Source organism: Xiphophorus maculatus, chromosome 7 (genome assembly GCF_002775205.1).
Source record: "Xiphophorus maculatus strain JP 163 A chromosome 7, X_maculatus-5.0-male, whole genome shotgun sequence".
Lineage (NCBI taxonomy): Eukaryota > Metazoa > Chordata > Actinopteri > Cyprinodontiformes > Poeciliidae > Xiphophorus > Xiphophorus maculatus.
The window spans coordinates 2007642-2028917 of NC_036449.1; the positions used below are offsets into that span (position 1 = coordinate 2007642).

At 41.7% G+C, this 21276-nt stretch overlaps 1 protein-coding gene across 3 annotated transcripts in view; it reads left to right on the forward strand.

Annotated features, from left to right (window-relative positions):
- Positions 1–21276, forward strand: part of LOC102223180 (ras-associated and pleckstrin homology domains-containing protein 1-like) — a 67092-nt gene that overhangs the window by 38761 nt on the left and 7055 nt on the right. For 2 of the 3 annotated variants that reach the window (XM_023336895.1, XM_023336896.1), the window contains exons 3-14: positions 2191–2325; positions 2426–2534; positions 2649–2791; positions 2879–3112; positions 3311–3463; positions 3603–3764; positions 7877–7951; positions 15570–15647; positions 17227–17301; positions 17758–17842; positions 20948–21069; positions 21145–21210. In XM_023336895.1, coding sequence (XP_023192663.1) covers positions 2191–2325; positions 2426–2534; positions 2649–2791; positions 2879–3112; positions 3311–3463; positions 3603–3764; positions 7877–7951; positions 15570–15647; positions 17227–17301; positions 17758–17842; positions 20948–21069; positions 21145–21210 — 1437 coding nt within the window. The remainder of the gene's footprint in view (positions 1–2190; positions 2326–2425; positions 2535–2648; positions 2792–2878; positions 3113–3310; positions 3464–3602; positions 3765–7876; positions 7952–15569; positions 15648–17226; positions 17302–17757; positions 17843–20947; positions 21070–21144; positions 21211–21276) is intronic. The other variant, XM_023336897.1, reaches the window with a different exon arrangement.

Sequence of the window (21276 nt, forward strand, 5' to 3'; positions counted from 1 at the left end):
TCAGCTTTTAAACTGTGGCAACAATGTTTAGCTGTATCAATTAAAGTGATTTTTTTATTTCCTTTAATATTAGGTAATGCATCAATATGAGATAATATTTTGGGCAGCACTTGTTTTTCTGTTTAAATAAAAGCAATTAGATAGTCAGTTGTCATACGTTAGTTTGTTCTGTTTTAATACACTGTGGATCTGTCTCCTCTGGATGTTCATAATCATGGTTTTCCATGTTTGTAAATAGAATAGCACAAATAACTTTTTATGCTAGCAAAAGACACTAGTTTCTATTCAATGTCAAATCAGAGCGCCCTCTGCTGGAACCAATGGAAATTGTTTTCAACAGTAACTTAGCCTTTCCGTACAGCCTGGTTTAGATTGTTTCATAGTTGAGGGTATGAATTAAAAACGCTTTTCATATTTCCTAAGGATGTCTTATATCTCTTTTAAAAGATCAAATCTTTTTAACACTGACACATGTTGAGGCAGCTTTTTATCTCAGTACATTACTTTATAGTTTTTATTTTTAATAGATTCATTGAACTAATCTGCTGTTAGTTGTGAAGAATTTACCATGTGCCATGTGTCTTTGCCTCTGATCTGAACAGGCTTCTTATGCAGTCTAGAATTTGATTTCAGTATATCCAGCTCTGAATAAGCATGGGACAAACAGGGCATGGAAAAATATTTGCATTCCCTATCAACTAAAAGTTGTCCTTTATTCCTTCCTTCTTTCTCTGCTTTCTTATTTCTGTCTTCAGTTGCTTGTGTCCCATGTTTCTTTCCTTCATTTTGTTTCCTTCCTTCTCTCTTTTATTTCTTCCTTCCTTTCTTCTTCATTCATACGTTAGTATATTTTCAAATTAAGCTAGAGGATTAAGAAATTTGGAAAATTGAGTTTAGAGAAGTATGAAATTTTTACATGAAAAATGAAGTAGGGCTCTGTTTATGTGCGTGTGTGTGTGTGTGAAGGAAGGAAGAAGATGGTTATTGCTATCATCAGTCAAAGGAACAGTGTCTCTCCCCCATGGGTGTGTGTTGAGTTTTTCACAGGGTGGATACATAAACACACTGTCCTCATTAATCTGAACTGTTCCTTTAAATCTGTTCTGGCTTCTATGATTCTTTGTTATGAATCAAGTTTTTAGACTATTTTTAGACTCAAGAACTCCGCCTGGTCCAAGTGGTTCAAAAGTTACAAAGATCTGGCTCCTGTTCATATTGTGAGATAAAGTCGGGAGTCATTAAAATAAAGAACTACGACAAGTTTAACTTCAGTCTGAAGTCTTTACAGCTCACCATCTGGATAGAACCAGTAATGCTGATGTAGTTTCACTAGTCAACACACTTTGTTATGCTTTAGTGGGATAAAACTGGACCGATTTCAAGTCCTGGATAACCTCCTTCAAGACCAGATGAAGAAACTACAGATGTACAGTAACTCTGTTGACTCACACTAAGGACTGAAGCAGCCACCTGTAGCAGGTTGTGTTGTCAGTTGATGGGACAACAGATGGCCTGCTGGTTTTTCATTCCTGCTCGGTGACCTTGGAATTGCTTTTGTAATCAAGAAGAGTAGGCTTCCATCACATGAGATTATGGTTTCACAATAACCTTGAAACCATGTCACATGGTTTCACTAACCCCAATCCTAATAATTCATATGAAGCCATGGTGTTGCATTTAAAGGCAAGTTGGAATTAAAGAGGCAGATTTTTTTTTCTTTCAAAGTCTAAATGAAAGGAATTTAATGATTCAAAACTTTAGCAGTTGTTACATTTTTTAATTGTCTTTTTATAACGCAGTGTTCCTTGTCATCGGAAATGTTTTCTTGCCTGTAACATAACATTGGTGATTAAATTGTGGTTGATATCCAGCCTCAGAGAGAGATATTTCTCAGAATAATGTTTTGCCACTAGTGTGATCAGTGCTTTCAGATGTTGTTGAGAGTTGACTGAATGTAAAGTTAGCCGCTCTGCTCAACTGGAAGTTTTTCCAAAGGAAAAGTGAAACATTAGACCAAGCTGGGATTTCTCAGTCAAATATAAACGCTGCCTCAGCATAAGTAACAAAACATCTTTATCCCCAAAATTCAAAGTCCCTGTTTGACTTATTTGCAGTACCCATTACTGACCACTAGATGGAGATGAAAGATAGTTTCTAAAAGTCTTTGTTTACTCTTCTCCTCTTCCTCAGATGGATCAGCTTTCAGACGAGGAGGTGGAGGTGAGGGGGGAGGAGGATGAGGAAGAGGAGGACAGCGATAAGGAGGACCAGGACCTGGATAAAATGTTTGGAGCCTGGCTGGGAGAGCTGGACAAGCTCACACAAGTACGGAGCTGGATCGCTATGGTGACGGTGTATGTCTACATGTGTATGACATGTAGATATACACTCCTCTGTGTGTGTGTGTGTGTGTGTGTGTGTTCAGAGCTTGGATGATGGTCGTCCAGAATGCCCCCCACAGCAGAAAGCCCCCCTCAGGCAGGAGACCAACATGGCAAACTTCTCCTACAGATTCTCCATCTACAACATTAACGGTGAGTTGGTGCTCCATTCCTCCCTGCTTCCCCCTGACCTCTACAATCTACCCCCTTGACCACTGCTGCCCCACTCCCCCTGAACCCCACCCACATCATGCTGTTTGTGTGCAGAGGCCCTGAATCAGGGGGAGAACGTTGACCTGAACGCCCTCATGGCTGACCTGTCCTCCATTGAGCAGGAGCTCAGCACCATCAACACCAAGTCCAGCAGCAGCAGCAGCAGCATGGCCCGGCTGGGACTCACAGACACCAAGGTGGCCATCGCATTGATTTATAGACCCATTGATCCATCGATCATTCTGCCTGCTTGCTTCTACTGTAAGCTCTGGTGTTGCGTGCAGGTGCGGCAGAAGCCTCCTGCTGGGCGCAGCAGCAGACAGCAATCAGTAGGGGGCAGCGGTGGCGGCATTGGGAACAGCGTGTCGGGTGGGGGGGGCAGCAGCGGGGCGAGCAGCAGCAGCAGCAGCACCAGGGCGTCTCCAGCCGGCACCATCAGATCGCCGAGCGGGCAGCAGGGCCGACCGCCGCTGGCCTCCAACTTCAGCCTGGACGACATCACGGCTCAGCTGGAGAAGGTTTGGACCCGTCGCCATAGTAACTCTGACCTGACAGCTTTTCTGTTCCACAGGACAACAGAAGCATGTTTGTTATAAATGATTCCTAAAGCTGCCAGCTGTCGCTCACGATGTCCATAAAACATAAACCTGTTTTATATTTATAAACTGAATCTTGTTTGTCCAGACATCATATTTTCCTCTCTGTTTCTCCGTCAGGCGTCTCTCAGCATGGATGAAGCTGCACGACAGACCTCCTCCCACTCTCTTAGCTCCGCCTCCTCGTACACGTCAGCCTCGGTGAGACGGCCAGGGTCTTCTCAGCGCCAGCACCGACGCACCGGGTCAGTGGGAACGGTCAGCGAGCACGAGGTACGTAACCCCTCCGGCCAGCTCAGCTGTGGGTCAATCAGCTGGTCAATAACAGGAAGACAGTCTCATGGAAAACTAGCAGCAGATCTAACAGCAGTGCTCCTCCTCCCCCCCCACTCTCTGGTTTCGTCCTCCTCAGGTGCGGTCGTTCGTCCACTCGTCCCGCTCCTCTGTCACCTCGGCGTCCGGCATCTCTGTCAACTCTACGTCCTCCATGGATTCACTGGACAGCGTCCTCCGCTCCGAGTCCGACGACCCACAGCCTTCAGAGGGATCGGGTCAGGCGCATCCCAACACAGAGGTACGGACCGACACAAACCAGCAGGACCTCCTGCTGTTTGGTCCAAATCTGGGCCTGAGATCTCCTGATCCTGATGTAGCTGCAGCTGACCAGAGGCAGTCACCGCTCCGTTTCAGTCCGGATTCTTTCCACGCACCTTTACTCACTTTAACCAGCAGGACTCGCTGACAGCTGTCTGCAAACTGGGATTACTTCAAGCTGATTAGGAGCAGATTAGGTTCCACCGCAATAATAGCATTCATAAAAATGATTAGCTAGCCACATTAGCCTGGATGACTCACAGGATGGAGGCATGGACACCTGCTGCCCAAACAATGACAGCATCACTGTCATTCACTAAACCTTGTCTCTGATAATAAGTCGAGCTCACTGAGGGGGGCGCTATGAACAAAAATCAATATGAAAATGAAAACATTTATTGTCTCATAAATATTACAAAAGCTTTGCAGTTCTGATTCTGGGTCAAACTGATTAAAAGATTAAAACGTTGAATGCCAAAATAAAAATAAAGACGGAGGATGGGTTTGGTCCTGAAGGTCTGAATTCATTTTCCTGATTCTCAGTTCCTCCATGAGGAGCTGGCAGCGCCACAGTGGAAGGATTACACAGCTGTGAACAGCTTGAGCGCTCTGCCACACACACACACACGCACACACACACACACGAAGGACGACACTTTATGCTAGATTTATCTAGTTGGTAACACTTTATTTGAAGTGACACTATTAATGGACTTTTAATGCAACTTTGCATTAAAAGTGTCATTATTTGCCAAATGACACTTCATGACAACAGTCATAAACATTCATGAAAACTCCTTCATGTTCATAACAATTGTTATGTCATGTTTATTACAGTGTCAGGTCAGTCTTATATACACCCATTCAAACAAAGTGTTACCATTTAGTTTAATATTTACTCTTGATTTTCTCTCAGCTCTGTACTGCTGGGAATCCATTCAATCATAAAAGCTTTAGTAGAAGAAGAGCTGCTGAAGTGAATTAAATTAAAAGCAAACAGCAGCTTCAGGTAAACCAGTAACACATTTCAACACAAAAGGCATGATCATAATCTGCTTCTAATCAAACCATATACATGTGCTACAACGGCCTAGTGAAAGTCACGGCCTAAATTTAATAAAGATTCAGTGGCAGGACTTGATAATTGACATTCAGTTTTTCTTCTTTCAGTCAAATCTGCACCTTTCAGGTTTTTTTGTTTGTGGAAAAATGTTGGACTTGTGACTATTTCTCCTTAGCAGCAAATCTAAGCAAAACGTTCTGAACTAAAGTGAACCAGTCAGCTGGAAGGAGGAAATGGTAGACTAGTCCGCTGGAATAACTGGAACAAAATAAAGCTTTTTCTTCATCTTCTTAGCTTTTGGTTTCCCTGTTACATGTGAGGCTGGAAAACTTCTTTACATTTAACAGAAAATGAAACATTTCCTTACATGAAAAAGAAAGTCTGTCTAATTCTAACCAGCTTAAAAGCAGATATTTAGTCAACACAAAGCTAAACCAGCTTAGATGAGCGTTTTTCTAAATTCATTAAGCAGTCTTCATTAATTCAAAGGGAAACATTCAGTTGCTGTTTGGTTTAGGAGGCCGTCTGCTGCTGAGCATCATCTGGGTTCAGCGAGCCGGAAAGCAGCTTAGAGCCTCCGGTCATGGAGTTCAACCGGACCGCAGCTTCAGCTGCACAACCGGAGAGGGAGGACAGGGGGCAGACGGCTCAGCTGGAACAGTGAGTCCAAGAGATGAGAAAATGAACACAGAAAGGAAACATGGGAATAAATAGAGGGAGTGAAGGGGATGTGGCCAAAGCAAAGAAAGAGGATCATGAACGGGAATGTTGTCCTGCCGGAGCGACATTCCCAGCTCATTAGGAACTGCTCCGTCCTCGGCGCTCTCGCTCTGATTTCCAATTAAGGCCAGCAGAAAATAACCAGAGTTTGGGACGCGCTGGATCCCAGAGAGGCTTCTGGGAATATCCCAGAATGAGGCCTCTAATCAGGCGAGGCTCTTTGCTGTCACTTCCTGCTTCTGTGACAAATAAAATGAAAGGTTTTCACTATTTTATTGGGATTCTATATCATACAGCACTCAAAACATTGCATAAGTCCAGAGTGAAGGATTCATAGTTTTATTTCTTTATTTTTTTTGCAAAGAATATCTGAGAAGTGTAGTATGTAATTGCTTCCGGCCCCTTTCCGCTGATAGGACATACAGCAAACATAAACACACTCACCTTTAACAGGGAGGACATGCTAACTCCACGTAGCCAAGATTTGAACCATCAGCTAACATTCACCATTCAGTCAAACTTTTCATCCCATCATTCCTTTTGAAAGAACTCCTCACTCCATTTGCTCTGTTTTGAAAATAAAAGTCAACTAACAAAAATATTTCAACTTCATTGACTTCATTTCACAACAGACAGTGATTATACTGTTTATTTTCTTTTTTAAAAGAAAGATCCCATTTTATTAATTTTTAGACAATGTAATACTTAATAAAAGGGCAGTTTCCTTCCTAAAAAATAGCTTATAGTTTAGAGTTCAGTAAATTGGGGCAGTCAGATTTTTCCTGGAGGGAAAATCTGACTGTGACATCAGTGTGAGGATCTGTGTTTGACCTGAATATGAGTTTTAATCTGTGTATCAAGAAAAATCTAATACCTTCTGTTAAATGGTGTCTAGTGATTTAAGCCAAAGCAGAAGCTTAAAATAAAAAAAAGATAAAAGCGACTGTCTGAAAACTAAACATAAATCTCAGATGGTTAAAAGACAAATGTAGTCAGCTTATATAAGTGGACATTAACTTGGAACATTTTTAAAAAGCTGTTTCACCACTGGTTCTCTTTTGCTATTCTCACCATCACAGCATAAATAAATAACCATACATTGTGTGTCCTGTCATGAGAAAACCAGGAAGAAGTCTCCCTCAGGGCATTTCAAGTTGCAGATTCTGAAAGTGTGGATTTGAAGCTTTCTACTGATATCAAAAACACGGAGAGAAAAAAAAATCAAGGTATGACTATTTGAATGTTGGCATTCAATGAGAAAACAGGCCTAAACTTTTCAGTAGGATTGCCATATTTACCATGTTAAAACCTCCAAAACTGCTATCTAAAGCTGCAGTATGTAATTTTTAGAAAACAATATATCTTTTACATTTTTGTTAAAACTCACTATGCCGTGACAGTATGGTATGAGACAGCTAGTCTGTGATAAAGTCTAGATCCTCTAGATCCTGACAGCTAGATTTTTTCTAGCTATGAAATATGACAGTAGTGCTGTCAGTCAGTCTCATGTACGCTGGTCGATATGTTAGTGGCAGAGAAACAATTTACTGTTAATGGAAAACAGTTTATCCTCTATCATCATTGGCCATCTCAACTAGCCTTAGCATTGGTGGCAGACTCTGTTGTGGTGAACCAGCTGCGGTGCAGCAGAGAGCAAAAGGGAGAAGATGAGACTGCTTGACCCTCCTCTTGGCTCTGATTGGCTGTTTCTGACTGAATGGTGTATTTCTGCCGGTGGTTCTGGGAGCACTGGGAGAAGGCAGAGGAGCTCAATCTTTTCATAGATTACCTGTCTTATACTGTCATTGCATAATAATAATAAAAACAAATATGTTAAAAAATATTAATACAGTTACATGCTACAGCTTTAAAGCAATGGGAAACTAATTTAAGGTCCAACTGACAGATAAGTTATATGTCGATCTGGTTCTTTTGCGCCCTCCCTCACTAATGCTGCCCTGGGTAACTGCCCCCACTGCCTCAGGCTCACCGCTAAGGATGTCAAATGGTTGGTGTTCCATTAGCTTATAATTTTTCCGACTAATAAACATCGCGTTCCATAGAAGCGTCCCTGAGAGACAGGAAGTGGTTCTGCCCGTGGGTTCTCTGATTCTGTCCGACCTAACGTTTCTGTTCCATCCTGCAGGCGAACCAGCCCTGTATTCTCTTCCTCACTGGTTTCAGTTCTCTAAGCACTCCATCGGTTCCACTGACCTCTGCTCACCACACAGCTTTCTTCTCCAAAGCGCCTCACCCAGCCAATCAGGTGGCCCCGTTCATTCACAGGAACTCTCTGTGTCTCTTTAAAGCACTCCTATCTGGACAGGGAAACCTCTCTGATTCTGAGAAACATTGCAGGAAAGCCCCCCCACCTGCTGACCAAGGTGACTCTCTTCATTCACTTCTGAACCATGCTCCTCTCCTCTCGCATGCCAGCCTCCCAACTTTTCCTCCTATTTGATTCCTGCATGATGCATTAAGAGCATGTCAACACTCCTTCTCCCCCCAGCCTGGTCCAGTGTGGTGTGTGTCTGTCCTCGGACCTGTCCATCTGTCATAGACCTCCACATTGTGTGTGTCTGTGTGATACTTCAGTTAAACCCACATAATGCAAATGTGTGTAGATCTCCTTTAAGCACAGAGTGTGTGTGCTGTGCTGATGGATTGCTTTGATTGAAATAGGCCATTTAGCTCGTCTCTATGAAGCATGAGGGTTTGATGGGAGTGGGATGGCCTGAGTTAACTGGAAGTGCATGTTTAGAGTGTTTTAATGCTCTGACGGCTCACAGAGCTGCAGAGTGTGTGAGAGATGTGATCACACTGGAGTTGTACAGATTAATCAACAGCTAGCTAGCAATCATAATCAGTATGTTGGTTTTATCCACAGTTAACAGCAGGTGCCTGCTGTGCAGCAAACGTTTTGTTGTCATTGTGTGACATTAAGTTTGACCAAACTTCTCCAGTTTGAGGTCTGTAACGATTAAAGGTGAGCAATTATCGCATTGTTTATCATTTATCATTATACGTTTCCCATTATGATAAGAATTCAGATTTATCTTTATCACAATAAATTCAAATGAATGATATTAAAAAAAGACTGTTTGTAGTTTTACTATTTTCTCCATTGTTTGTTTAATGACAAAATCTGATTAAATGCAGTTACTGTCTGCAGTTTGATCATAGAAATCAATCATGTTACACATGGGGATGTTTTCCAACAGCACTATTTGTGTTAGTGGGGCAATAATTAGTGTGTCAGACAAGTTTTGTTAAAATATAATAAATAGTTATTATCACCACTGTTATTGCTATCACAATAGTACCATAAAATATAGTGATAAAACTTAAAGTATCTATCACCCACCACTAGTAATGATTACCTAAATAATTTTGATTAGCTACATCCCAGAAAAATGAATTTTCTCATTACTTTTTTTCCCCATTCTATCATTGCCTTTGAACTGCATGACTTAGGTGAACCAGATCTCTAGATCTCATAACAGTTTTCTGAGTTGTGACCCGCTTCTCCTGACAGACTGGGTGGAACCGGGTCAGACTGGTTCACCTCTGACCACACCTTTTCTGTAGGACTCGGATCAGGACTTTGTGATGGCCACTCCAGAACGTTCACTTTGAAGTTGGTGGCCAAACTTCAACTTCCTGTTTAATGTCTTCAGATGTATCTAAACCTGATGCCTTTACCCTGTGGTAACATCTGCTTTGTGAAGACCACCAGTGTCTCCCACAACATGATGCTCCCACTCTCATGCTTTATAGGTGGGATGGTGTTCTCAGGCTTTTTCTTCATTATTTTATCAGATCACATGACACATGACGGTCCTAAATTGTTATCTCTCTTTTTGTGGCCTTTTCAGTGATGGCTTCTTCCTCTCTGACTGACCTTTCAGCCCGTGTCAGTACAGGACTGTTAGGTTTTTTTACTTTTGTTTGGGGTTGACTTGGGGCAAATGCATTCATCTCAGGGACACAGAATTTATTTTTGTCTTGAACTCTGATAGCAATTCAGTCACAGTTTGTGTATTATTAATCAGAAGATTACAAAGCCATGACATCATCAGCTGGCCTTTAAAATAGTAGAGAGGCGTACTGATCCTCATGTTTGTAAAGTTTAGACTTTGAAGAAAGTGGTAAAAACATTCTCTGAAATATTCTATAGTGATTCTGATATTTAGATGATACAAATCATTTTTAATAATCCTACCTGACCGAAAACAGGAGAAGTTTTGTGTTATTAATATTGGACATTGAAAACAAACTGAAATATCTTTTTTTAGTGTATTCAAAATTTTAAAACTAATAAGTTCAATAGAGACAGACAGAAGGGTTCAGTGATGGACACTCCCTCTGTGATCACACTTCTCCGTAAGGTTTGTAATAAATTTGTAACGATGATTGTTGGAAACTGAAATATGAACCAATAGCAGGTAAGTTTAAACACTGAAAGCCCTTTAAATCTGTGTGTGGCCTTGTATTTGATATATTGTAGGGACGATTTTCCTAACACAAACTATGTGTTGCGGAGATCCACTGCTCCACAAGTAGTGGTGCTGCTTTTAGCTTGGGGGTCAAGAGTTAGGGATTAGGGGTCAAAGGTTAGTGGTTAAGGGTCAGGTTCAGAGTTAATGTGTGAAGTAAGTTTAGGTGTAGAGTCTGAGCTTGGCTGGAGAAATAAATGGAAATTAGGATTGTGCATTCATCGTGCCGTTTATCATAAAAATAATTTTAAAAAATGTGATAAGAATTTTGTTTCATTATTGTCATAAGCTTCAGTTATTGATGATAAATAAAAAAAGAAAACTGATAGTATGATCAGAAATGTTGGTGTTGCAATTTTTTTCTCCATGGTTCCACAGGAACATCAATAAATATCAGTAAATTTGAACGTTTGATTAAATGCGGTTACTGTGTGCAGTTTAGTGGTATACATCCCTTCTTAAAGTAAAAAGCGTTATGAAGATGCCCATTTCAAAAACAATATTTATGTTTGGTACTATTACTGCTGTGCATTGCAGGAAATGCCATACATACACCTAAAAATGAAGTAATAGTTTTTTGGGGTTTATTATCAAAATAATGCGATCAAATTCTAAGTCTTAGAATGGACTTACACACACACTATATTGCATGTGTGGGGGTGGGGGCGTGCGTGTGTGTGTGTGTGTGTGTGTGTGTGTGTGTGTGTGTGTGTGTGTGTGTGTGTGTGTGTGTGTGTGTGTGTGTGTGTGAACTTGCTGCTTCAGAGGTCTTGTGAACAATAAATGCAATCCTGTTACCATTTAAGCTGCTTCTGTGGAATGATCTCAGCAAATGTTGGGGATAAAAATCTAGCAAGTCTGTTTCATCACGTCATGCAGCATATGGATGTTTGGAAAATGATGTATGTGAAGTAGTTGGAAAAAGAACCTCAGATTTTATATTCAAGAATTAAGACGGTTTGTTTGGACAGATGCATGTGGCATCTGGAAAGTGTTTCCAAGGTTAAACAGGATTGGTCGAGGTCCATGGTTCTCCGTTTGGTATCATGACTGATGACATCACACCAGGATCAGTGTGTTTCAGCTGCTGAGTTAAAATACATCAGTTGGTGAGCCTCTATTTAACTCAAATATTGGGAATTAATCAGAACCCTGTCTAATATAGTGTCATGTGGGCTTTCACTAATGGTTCACTAGTGTACTTACCTTTGTCTAAATAAATGTTTCATTTTACAGAAACCAAAAAAAAAAAAATCTTTGGAATGGTCTGAAAGTCCGTTTCCTCTGACCGCCACCAGCAGGTGAAGTGTCCTGCTCAAGGACACAACAATTTGTCAGGATTCGAACTGACAACCCTTTGATTACAGGATGAACTTCTGCCACCGCCACCTCATCAAAGCAGCTAAAACAAATACTTTTCATCTCTTCCACATTTGGTCAGGCCGGGGTCACCAATGTGGGAGTCATTTTCCTTAGTTGACGGTTTCTCTCAGCAGCTGCATTAATCCAGTGACTTCATCAGTAATTAGGGATGAGATGTTTGACCTCAGTGCTCGGTTTATTGTTGCTTCTGTACTCTGGTCATACGCTGCAGTAACCTCATCGGTTCCTGGATCTGAGCCAGTGGCAGTAATGAAGCTTAGCAGGTAAAGTTGAAGATAATGCAGATCAGTGGAGATAATGGGACTAGCTGCTGCTTATTGTGATGCTTGTTGTTGTTCTCTGTTTGCTGCCGGACTCTCCTATCAGCAACAAGCAATGTTCTACTTTAATTTTTCTAATTCAGAGCACTTGTGATGCCAGATTAAGTTCAGATTAATCTACGTGAATCCCCATGCGGAGCTCCAAAAGCGACCGTGATCACTCAGCTGCTCTAAAGGTGAAGCTGTTGGCTTCTTAACAGCCAACAGCTGTTAAGAACAGCCAGGGGGCAAAAGTTTCTTTCAGCATCGAAGTAAGTCAGCAGGCTTTGTTCTGATTGGATCAAAATTGTTCGCGATGTGATTGGATGGTCAACAGAGGAGGCAGAATGATTGGACGTCACAGAATGTGTGAAACGTGTGAGGATAATCCACTTTGGAGAAAACGGTGGTGATTTCCAAAAGCATTACATACAGATTCACACACACACACACACACACACACACACACACACACACACACACACACACACACACACACAGAGCATCTGGCAGGTAGTATTCCATCAAGTTCAAAGGTTTTTCCTTTTTGAGAAAAAAATGTTTCTCAATTAACCTGATCACAAAATCTTACCAAGTATTTTTGTCTAGTTTCTAGTGCAAATATCTTAGTTCAGTTGAAATAAGACAAAACTAACTTATAAGTAACATTTCAGTCAGACATATGAACTTGTTTTAAGCCAATCATTTCTTAATATTGATGAAAAGTTCCACTGGCAAATTATTTCACTTATAACAAGACATTTTTTCCCATGTTATAAGTGAAATAATCTGCCAGGGAAACTAGTCCTTTTTATCAATATTAAGTAATTATTAATGTAATGCATGCTCCCATAACCATCTGAAAAATTACTTATAGATTAGGTTTGTCTTATTTCACCTTAACTAAGATATTTACTCCAAAAACTAGACAAAAATACTTGATAAGATTTTGTGTTTTTGCAGTGAAGCAAAAAGGATGTTCCTAAGCAACAGAGCTTGTTGCTCCTGTTGTATGACTAAATCATACCTGCACTGTGTTGCACCTGTTAGAGCCTAGTCCATAGCTCTGGATCTCAGTCATAGCCCAGTTCATCAAACCCAAACAAATGCTTTTACTCTGATGTCGTCCTTCTAAGATCCATTTGCTTTAAATCCAGCTGTTACTGCTTTGGATCAAGCCACAGATCGCCGTCTCGTTGCGCTTTCTGCTTCCAGTAATTCTGACTCCTCTGCCTCACAAGCTGAGAGCAGTTTATGTCATGAGTCAAAGTAGAGAAAAAAATCCATCATTTTGTTTCAATTTATGGTGCCAGATTAGAAGGGGGAGGGGAGGGCAGGGCTGCAATGGACCTCGAGATTGCAGGCAGATTATGAGCTTCGGGGTCAGTCTAATTCCTGCAGCCGTGATTAGGCTGACGGTGTAATTATCCGCTCTCATTAGAGAGACTTCAGGGTGCTGGCGTGTGAGCGTCGGGGTGTGTGTGTAGCTCCACATTTAACATACTCTTTCTGTGTCAGTGTTACACTGCCTCTGCAGCAACTACAATCCTCTCACACACACTGCTGGCCTACTTAAGCTTCTGCAGCGTTCGGTGATTCACATCAGCCGACTCTGTTTCAGCCTCCAACAGCTGAAGAGGGGCAAATTCCTCTCGACTTCAAAGGCAGCTGAATGTTTATTGGACGGAATCTAATTTTAGCTTCATAATGTAGGTCAGCTGAATATGTGAGATGCAGCTGGAGAAAATGGAAGCTATGGCTGGCTGTGTAAACAGAAGAGCAATGACCAAGATGTGCAAAACCACATCAGCAGCCGAAATTTATTTCAAACAGGACAAATCTTTAAATATATATATATATATATATATATATATATATATATATACACACATATTTACAAACTAAAACATTTTGAAATAAATGTGCCGAAGTCAATAAACTGTTTTATAGATCCTGTTGAACAGTTTTGATGTGACATTGTTGAGGAAAGATGTGATTACAAGTGTAGCTCACTATCACAGCAACATGTTGACTCTAAAGTTGTTACGTAAAGCAGCAGCAGCAGCACTGAAAGTAGAGCTGCACGATCTTAGGAAAACATGCAATATGGAATAACACTGAGCAACAGTTAAGAGTTAGTTTTCTATGGTTGGGATAAAAACAGTTTGTTTTTTTTGTGTGTTTTTTTCTGCATTCTATATTGGAAACAATTAAGAACTGACTCTAGCAGCAGTTTTTTCTTGTTTCTACATGATTGTAGGAGTATTTTAGTTTTTATGGAAGCTTGACGTACACCTTTTGCCACCTGATTAAAAGGATCCATACTGTTCAGTTTGTCTTCTGTTGGGCAGTAAACAAAGCATTAATGTGTGTGTGCGCGTGTGTGTTCACGTGTGTGCGTGCTTGTGTTCTTTAAGTAAGATGTTGATGAGATTGGCCGATAATCTCATCTTCCTCATCATCTGAGTTCATTCTGCCCTTTCGCTCGCTCACAGTATGGATCCTCTTAAGTGTGTGTGTGGTGGGGGGGGGGGGTGTTCTTGTGTTTGACACACTTTTTCCTGATACATACCAAGTTGTGGGGACCAAAAGTCCGGACCCCATAAGAAGAAGTGCTGTTTCGGGGCTAGGGGTTAGGTTTAGGACTAAAGTGTGCATTGAGCTTAGGTTTAGTGTTAGGCATGTACTGGTTAGCTTTAGGTCAAGGCTAAATGTTAGGCTCTAGAAATGAATGGAAGTCAAAGTCCCTATAAAGATACGGTGTGTGATATTGTGTACTTGTATATGCTACATATACAGCACCAGTTTCACAGTATTTATTTGTTGATGGAGGATGTTTTCCTGCTCCTCACTTTTTGTAGTTCTACTGGTCAAGCTTAGAGGTGTGATGTGAATGAAGTTTCGGTTAAGGTTAAGGTTCGGAATACACTAGTAATAGTTAGGATTAGGGAAAACTTTTGGGTTAGGCATAACCCTGACATTTTATAGAAGTACAAGGATGTGTGTTGGTGTGTGTTTTATGTGACATCAGGCAGCTGGCCACATGCTTGTCCTCTGAGCTGATTTGGACAGAGAGAGTGAGAAAACAAAGAGAAGGACAGCTGGAAGAGTTGAAGACAGGGAGGAAGAGGAGGAGGAAGATGAAGGGGCATGGCAGCTCCAGATAAACAGCTCATTGCCCCTCCCCCCACCCCGGCCAACCTTCCTTCCCTCCCGTCTCCTCCTCCGTCTCTCTTAGACAGGGAGGATGTGACGAGACGGGAGTCGGCAAACTCCGGTGGTTTTCCATCACAGATCGGCTGGTTGCCATAGAAGCAGAGCAGGATCTGGAGGTGTTGCTGTCCGGCGGAGGTCCACACGCTGTCACTTCGGATAATCCTCGTTCAGCAGGATTGCGGTGAAGCCGCTGTTTTAATCCAATCTCAATCCCGTGCAAACTCGGAGAAGACGGTGAAGATGGTGATTGTGAATAGGGGCAGAAGGAGAAGAACGGGTAGTGAGGCGTTTGGGATGCTCCCTTACAGTTGGGTCTTCCTGGCCAGTGCGCGTGTGTTCTGAGACTACCCTGTAAAGGATTTCCCTCCACCGGGTTGGGGAGGCTGGGCGCATGCTGACATCCCTGTAGGACGAAGCGTAGTCACTCAGCTGGCTGTCAAAGTCAAAGAGCAACTCGATCAACGACCTCACCCGGTTTTCATTTGATGTGACATAGAAACAAGAGAATTTATTACAATGAGCTCCTGTTGGAGGAACCAGGTAGGAGAGCAGGTCTTCCAGCAGTTTGTTTGTATTTTCTCAACTGTGATCTGTGTGTGTGTGTGTAGGAGGAGCAGGCTGCCAAGCTAAAGGCGGAGAATATCCGGGTGGCTTTGGAGAAGATCAAGGAGGCACAGGTGAAGAAGGTGAGTCAGCTCCACACACACACATGCACACACACACTGTGTATATTTATATTCTATTGGTGTGTCCATGTGTTGGGAGGAGTGGGTTTCTGGGTCGGGTTAGTGTTACTGCACTTTTTAAAGCTCCAGTCATAACAGCTGGAGTCAACACACACACACACACACACACACACACACACACACACACACACACACACACACACACACACACACACACACACACACACACCCTACTCAACATAATGAACACTGCAAGTAATATCCCAGAGACTGGATTAACAACCTGGATTTACTAAACACTCACAGAGGGACTCCAGCCTCAGTGTGTGTGTGCACATGTATGTGTGTTAGTGTTTTGGGAATAAATTATGTGTTGCATTGATTTTGCTCAGAACTCTCAGAGATGAAAGTGATCATGTTGGACAGTGAGTTTCTCCAGGTTTTCTTTAGGCTCACAACTTAAAATGAGATTTGATGCAATGTTTCTGTTTTCAGCTACTGGACCGGGATGAAGCCAGAGTTTGTGTTTCACTTCCAGTCTTATGTTTGAAGCCTCACTGTGTTTCATCCCAACATTGTCATTGTGGTCAAAAAGCTCAGTCATTTCCAGTCCTGTCTGACCGTGTCCAGAAAGTGTTTGGCTTGTCCCTGCTGATGTTGAACTCCCTGATGTCCCAGAATCCTCCAGGTTCCAGCAGACTTTAATAATTGTGGTTAATGTTTTTTGCATGAACTTCCTGACTGCCTTTTATCTGAGGAGACACAAAATCACAACTGGTTTTAGAATCGATAAGTCAGGCTGACATTAATCCTGTGGAGTCTTGAGATGACGTGTTGTGAATTGGTGCCATGTAATTAAACTCACGGTGAGGTTCAGACTTTTGGACAAGAAGGACAGGAAAGACGCCATTGCTGTCCATTAGGAACATCGGGGACAGACTTCAGGAAGGACAGAAGATGAACAGCATGTCCTCTGGTCCTTCTGGTTTAAGTTATATTTGATATTTACAACATTTTATAACAACTGGATAATTATTTGACTGTGCTATAAAATGCCACCATGTGCCTAGAAAATACATAATACTTTAAATTTGAGACATTTGAGGAAGCTTTCCAGATCTGGACTTGTGGTCCAACTGGGATCAACTCTAACCTCCGAATCAGGAATGGGTCTCCATCAGGATCAGCGCTGGAAGTACTGCCTCTGTTTAGCTGTGTTAGCTAACTAGAGGTTGACTGAATCCTCCTCCAGTCGGATTCCTGCTGCAGCAGAGTCTGCAGTCTTCCACTCATGCATGTGATTCAGTAAAGGGCAATGCTGCAGAATAAGAGGACTGGGCTTGGTGAAATGGACCTCCTTCAGCTCAACTTGCTTCTTTTTCTCTGTCACATTTTGGCTCAAACAATCAAAGTAAAGCAAAGATTTGTTGGAATCATGTTGAAAGCTGCTCCCTCTTCTTGTTTTGTGATATGAAGCTGATCTCAGTCAGAGCTCCGAGAGCTGATTGGGCGACGCGTTGCTCCTCTGATGTGCGGGAACATGACGGCTGACCTCCTCTGCTCCCTGTCTTCTTCACAGCTGGTGATCCGTGTTCATCTGTCAGATGAGAGCTCAAAGACCATGATGGTGGACGAGAGACAGACAGTCCGACAGGTACACCTTCTGCTCCTGCACCAATAGAACCACCACAGATACTGGTGGTTTTTTGTTTGTTTGTTTTTTAATTTATAAAGTTTGAGATCAGGAATAGCTGTTTTTAGTGGGGGGGAAATGTTTTTCTTTTGTGGGAACATGGAGCTTTTTGTCCAAGGTTCATCCTTCCAGATATCATATTGACATAACCCTCATCTCCATCTATGAAAAGCTTTTCTGCAAAAGTCTTACACTCATGTATCTAAAAAGTAAATTGACCTTAAATATTTTGATCCCAGGTCTACTGATGGGACTATTTATTTCTTTTTTTGCATTTTATGTTTTTTATTTTCTCACAGTCATTCGGTGTCTTTATCAGTACCAGTCCCAGGCCTAATCTGAAGCCATAGTTGTTTTGAGGTCAGTCCAGGACGTGTGGCAGTACGGCTGGACCTGACTGTGTCTCCTGTGCTTCAGGTTCTGGACAGTCTGCTGGATAAATCTCACTGTGGTTACAGTCCAGACTGGTCCCTGGTGGAAACCATCACAGAGCTGCAGATGGGTGAGTGCTCACCTCCACACAGCCTCACCATGTGAAGCACAGATATAGTCAGACGTGTTGCTGACTGAATGTTCACACAGGTGAGTTTGATCCAGTTGCTACAGACGAAAACTGGGACACTGCAGTACCATCGAATTTATAGTATTTACAAATATTTATTATTAAAAGCTTTTGTGTACACAGAATGAAGGCACGGTAGTTCATCTTTTTAAATTGCGTAAGTGGTTTCATTGAGCCAGTGACACTTTCAGTCTCCATCATGATGTAAATGCAGCTGAGGTAAAAGCTCCAGCAGTGACTCACACTGTTCAGACACAGAGTATGAGCTATGCTAAAGGGCTGAGATGTGTGTCTGTGGCACACGCTGTATTACAAGCGCTAGCTTAGCATTGATTGTGTTAGTGTAGGTCTGATGCAGCCATGTGTGTGATCTAACCTACATCCTGGTCCTCCTGCTGAACGCCAGCGTTCAGGAAGTGGAAGAGCATGAAGGCTAAAAGCCACAGTTCTGCATCAGCGGAGCTTAAACCTGCAGAGAAGGGAATCAGTTGGATCTGGAGTTGAAGAATTGGGGGCTTTTGGATCCCTGGCATTAAACTGGTTTCCTGTTAGATCATGACCTTTGAACTGTAATAATTTCCCCTGCAGGAAATAAGAGCAGCAGTTCTCTTCTTTTTAACTGTGCATGATAACATTAAATTATATATTTTAGGTTTCAGTGTTGTCTTTGCAAAGCCAGAAAAAGCTGAGAATATAAAACAATAAATCAGCAGATATGCTTCATGTAGCTCTGGGTCAAATTCCCCATTTCCAATTTGTTTTGCCCAATAAAATTCAATTTCATACATTTTGTATCTGCAAATCACTGTCAGTTGTTTTCTGTAGAATTTTCATAAATTATGGACATAAAATCTCATCATTAGTAATGATGTTATGATGTTAGATATTATTTTTTGGAGTCTTTTCTTTTGGCAGATTATTAGTACACTATAGAAAATGACTTTAAGTCCTCTGTTTGGTTTGAAACATTCCCCAGGTGGATAGAAAGTGACTCATGGTCAATGTGAAGTGTCCTTGTTTTTGTCCAGGACTGGAACTAAACAACCAGAACCTGGACAGGCTTGGTGGTAAAACAACCAGCACCGTTTCATGTTTCTCATGTTATCTGCCTTCAGATTCATGACTATCCAGCCTTGGTCTTTAAGGATTCTGGCTCTCATTGATTTGTTTTTGGTCTATATCAGAAATAAGTGTTTCTCTGTTGGTTCTAAAATCCTAATATGTTAACCGTTTTTATTGGATTGTTTAGGGCTTAAAACTTGAATCAAATCATGATGTGTTGGATGTGGGATTCACAAAAAATATGATTATATTACAGAAGTTATTTTTTTTTCAGCATTGTTGCTTTTCAAACACTTTGGTCCTAAATTAACACGTTAGAATGAAACACTTTAAAGCGTTAGTTTGTTCCTAGCAGCCTATGTAGTTCCAGTTTGGTACATTTCTCAAAAAACACAAATGTTTCTATTTTTTCCTTTTACCTTATTCTGCTGTGAATGAAGTAACAGGATATGGCCCTGAACAGATAAGAACCATATGTGTAAAAATAAATAAACATACCTTTGCTGACTAATGGATTCAGGTCGTGGATTAGCATTAGCATCATTAGTTCAGTCAGCAGCAGAAGCTTTGGTGAAGCCATGAAGCCGTTACCTTCTTTTATAAATCTGATGAGGGATTGTTGCGATGTTATTACGTCTCTTTAAAGGTGTTTTGAACTTTGGTCTCATGTCTGCTGCTGTGGACTTTGTGGCTTTGGCCTAGTTTGACTTGATAGAGATGTGCTGTCTAAAAACTGTGGCTAGCTAGGTTAGCATTGGTGATGTGAGTTATTCAGATCAACATGGAGCAAACTACATACTTTGTTCCCGTTGAACAATGCTGACATAAAGCTTTCATTTGACCCAGTTTTGTAGTTTTTGTTTTTGGTGTTAGTTCCCTCCATAAACATGTGTGAAGGTCAAGAAAGATGAATCGGGAAATCAGCTGATTTCGGTCACCTGCTGATTTATGGTTGCTTCTCTTCACGGGAAATTTGAAAATATGACCAGGTAATTATGCGTTATTGGAAGACATTATTAGCAATACCTAAACACCAACTATAAAGTCTTAAAAAGACAAACATAAAAATTCATTAACTTAAAATACTGCACAGTGTTGTAGTAGGTAGCACTGTTGCCTTGCAGCAAGAAGGTCCTGGGTACGATTCCCAGCCCAGGATCTTTCTGCATGTTCTCCCTGTGCATGCATGGGTTCTCTCCGGGTACTCCGGTTTCCACCCACAGTCCAAAACATGATTGTCAGGTTAATTGGTTTCTCTAAATTTTCTCTAGGTGTGTGTGTGTATGGTTGTTTGTCTGTCTCTGTGTTTCCCTGCGACAGACTGTCCACCTGTCCAGGGTGAACCCCGCCTCTCGCCCGGAATGTTAGCTGGAGATAGACCAGCAGCCCTCCTGACCCCACTAGGGACCAGGGTGTTGATTGATGGATGGAGGGATAGAGGGACGGATGGAAATACTTTTTTTTCCACTTCTGTTGTTTCATCCTAATTAAAGTGTCCAGACTGTTTTGATCCTTTATCCGTAACTTGTCACATTGTTTGCTGAAGTTGTTAGTGTGTAGAGCAGTAAAGACAGGAAGTGGTTACGGAGTTCTGGTGAATAAAAAGACACCTGACCTCAGTCTGCCTGTGTGTGAACAAGTTGACCATACAGTGTAGCCATTGTGCTTTAACCCGTCTTTGCTATCACTGTTACTGGTGAATGAAAAAACCCTGTAATCAATAAATAAACAATGCTTAGCCTGGGGAATAAAAGCGAACAGATCACATCACCAGTTTGGCAGTATTTTGGATATTTCAAACAAAAAACTAATCATTAATTATCAATACAGACTGATGTGAAATGCTTACATCATGATAGGGTTTTTAAATCCTATTGCGTGTCTATTTGATGCTAATCTTGTAATCTTGTGCAAATTAGAAAAAAAAATTGTAATAATCTGTTTTTCTGATTTTCATGACTTAATGTGTGTCCCTGAATGCAGAACGGATCTTCGAGGATCACGAGAACCTGGTGGAGAACCTGCTGAACTGGACCAGAGACAGCCAGAACCGCCTCATGTTCACCGAGCGCATCGAGAAGTACGCCCTGTTCAAAAACCCACAGGTAAACAGAACACACACATCTGCCCACATCTGGAAACCTGCTCCTCTTTTCTCACATGCTTCCCGTCTGATGCAGAACTACTTACTGGGGCGGAAGGAGACGTGTGAGATGGCAGAGAGGAACAAAGAAGCTCTGCTAGAGGTGGGTTAGTTCGGCTTTCTTCAGATACACTCCCATGTTTTCTCACCTGCAAATCTTTAGACAGAA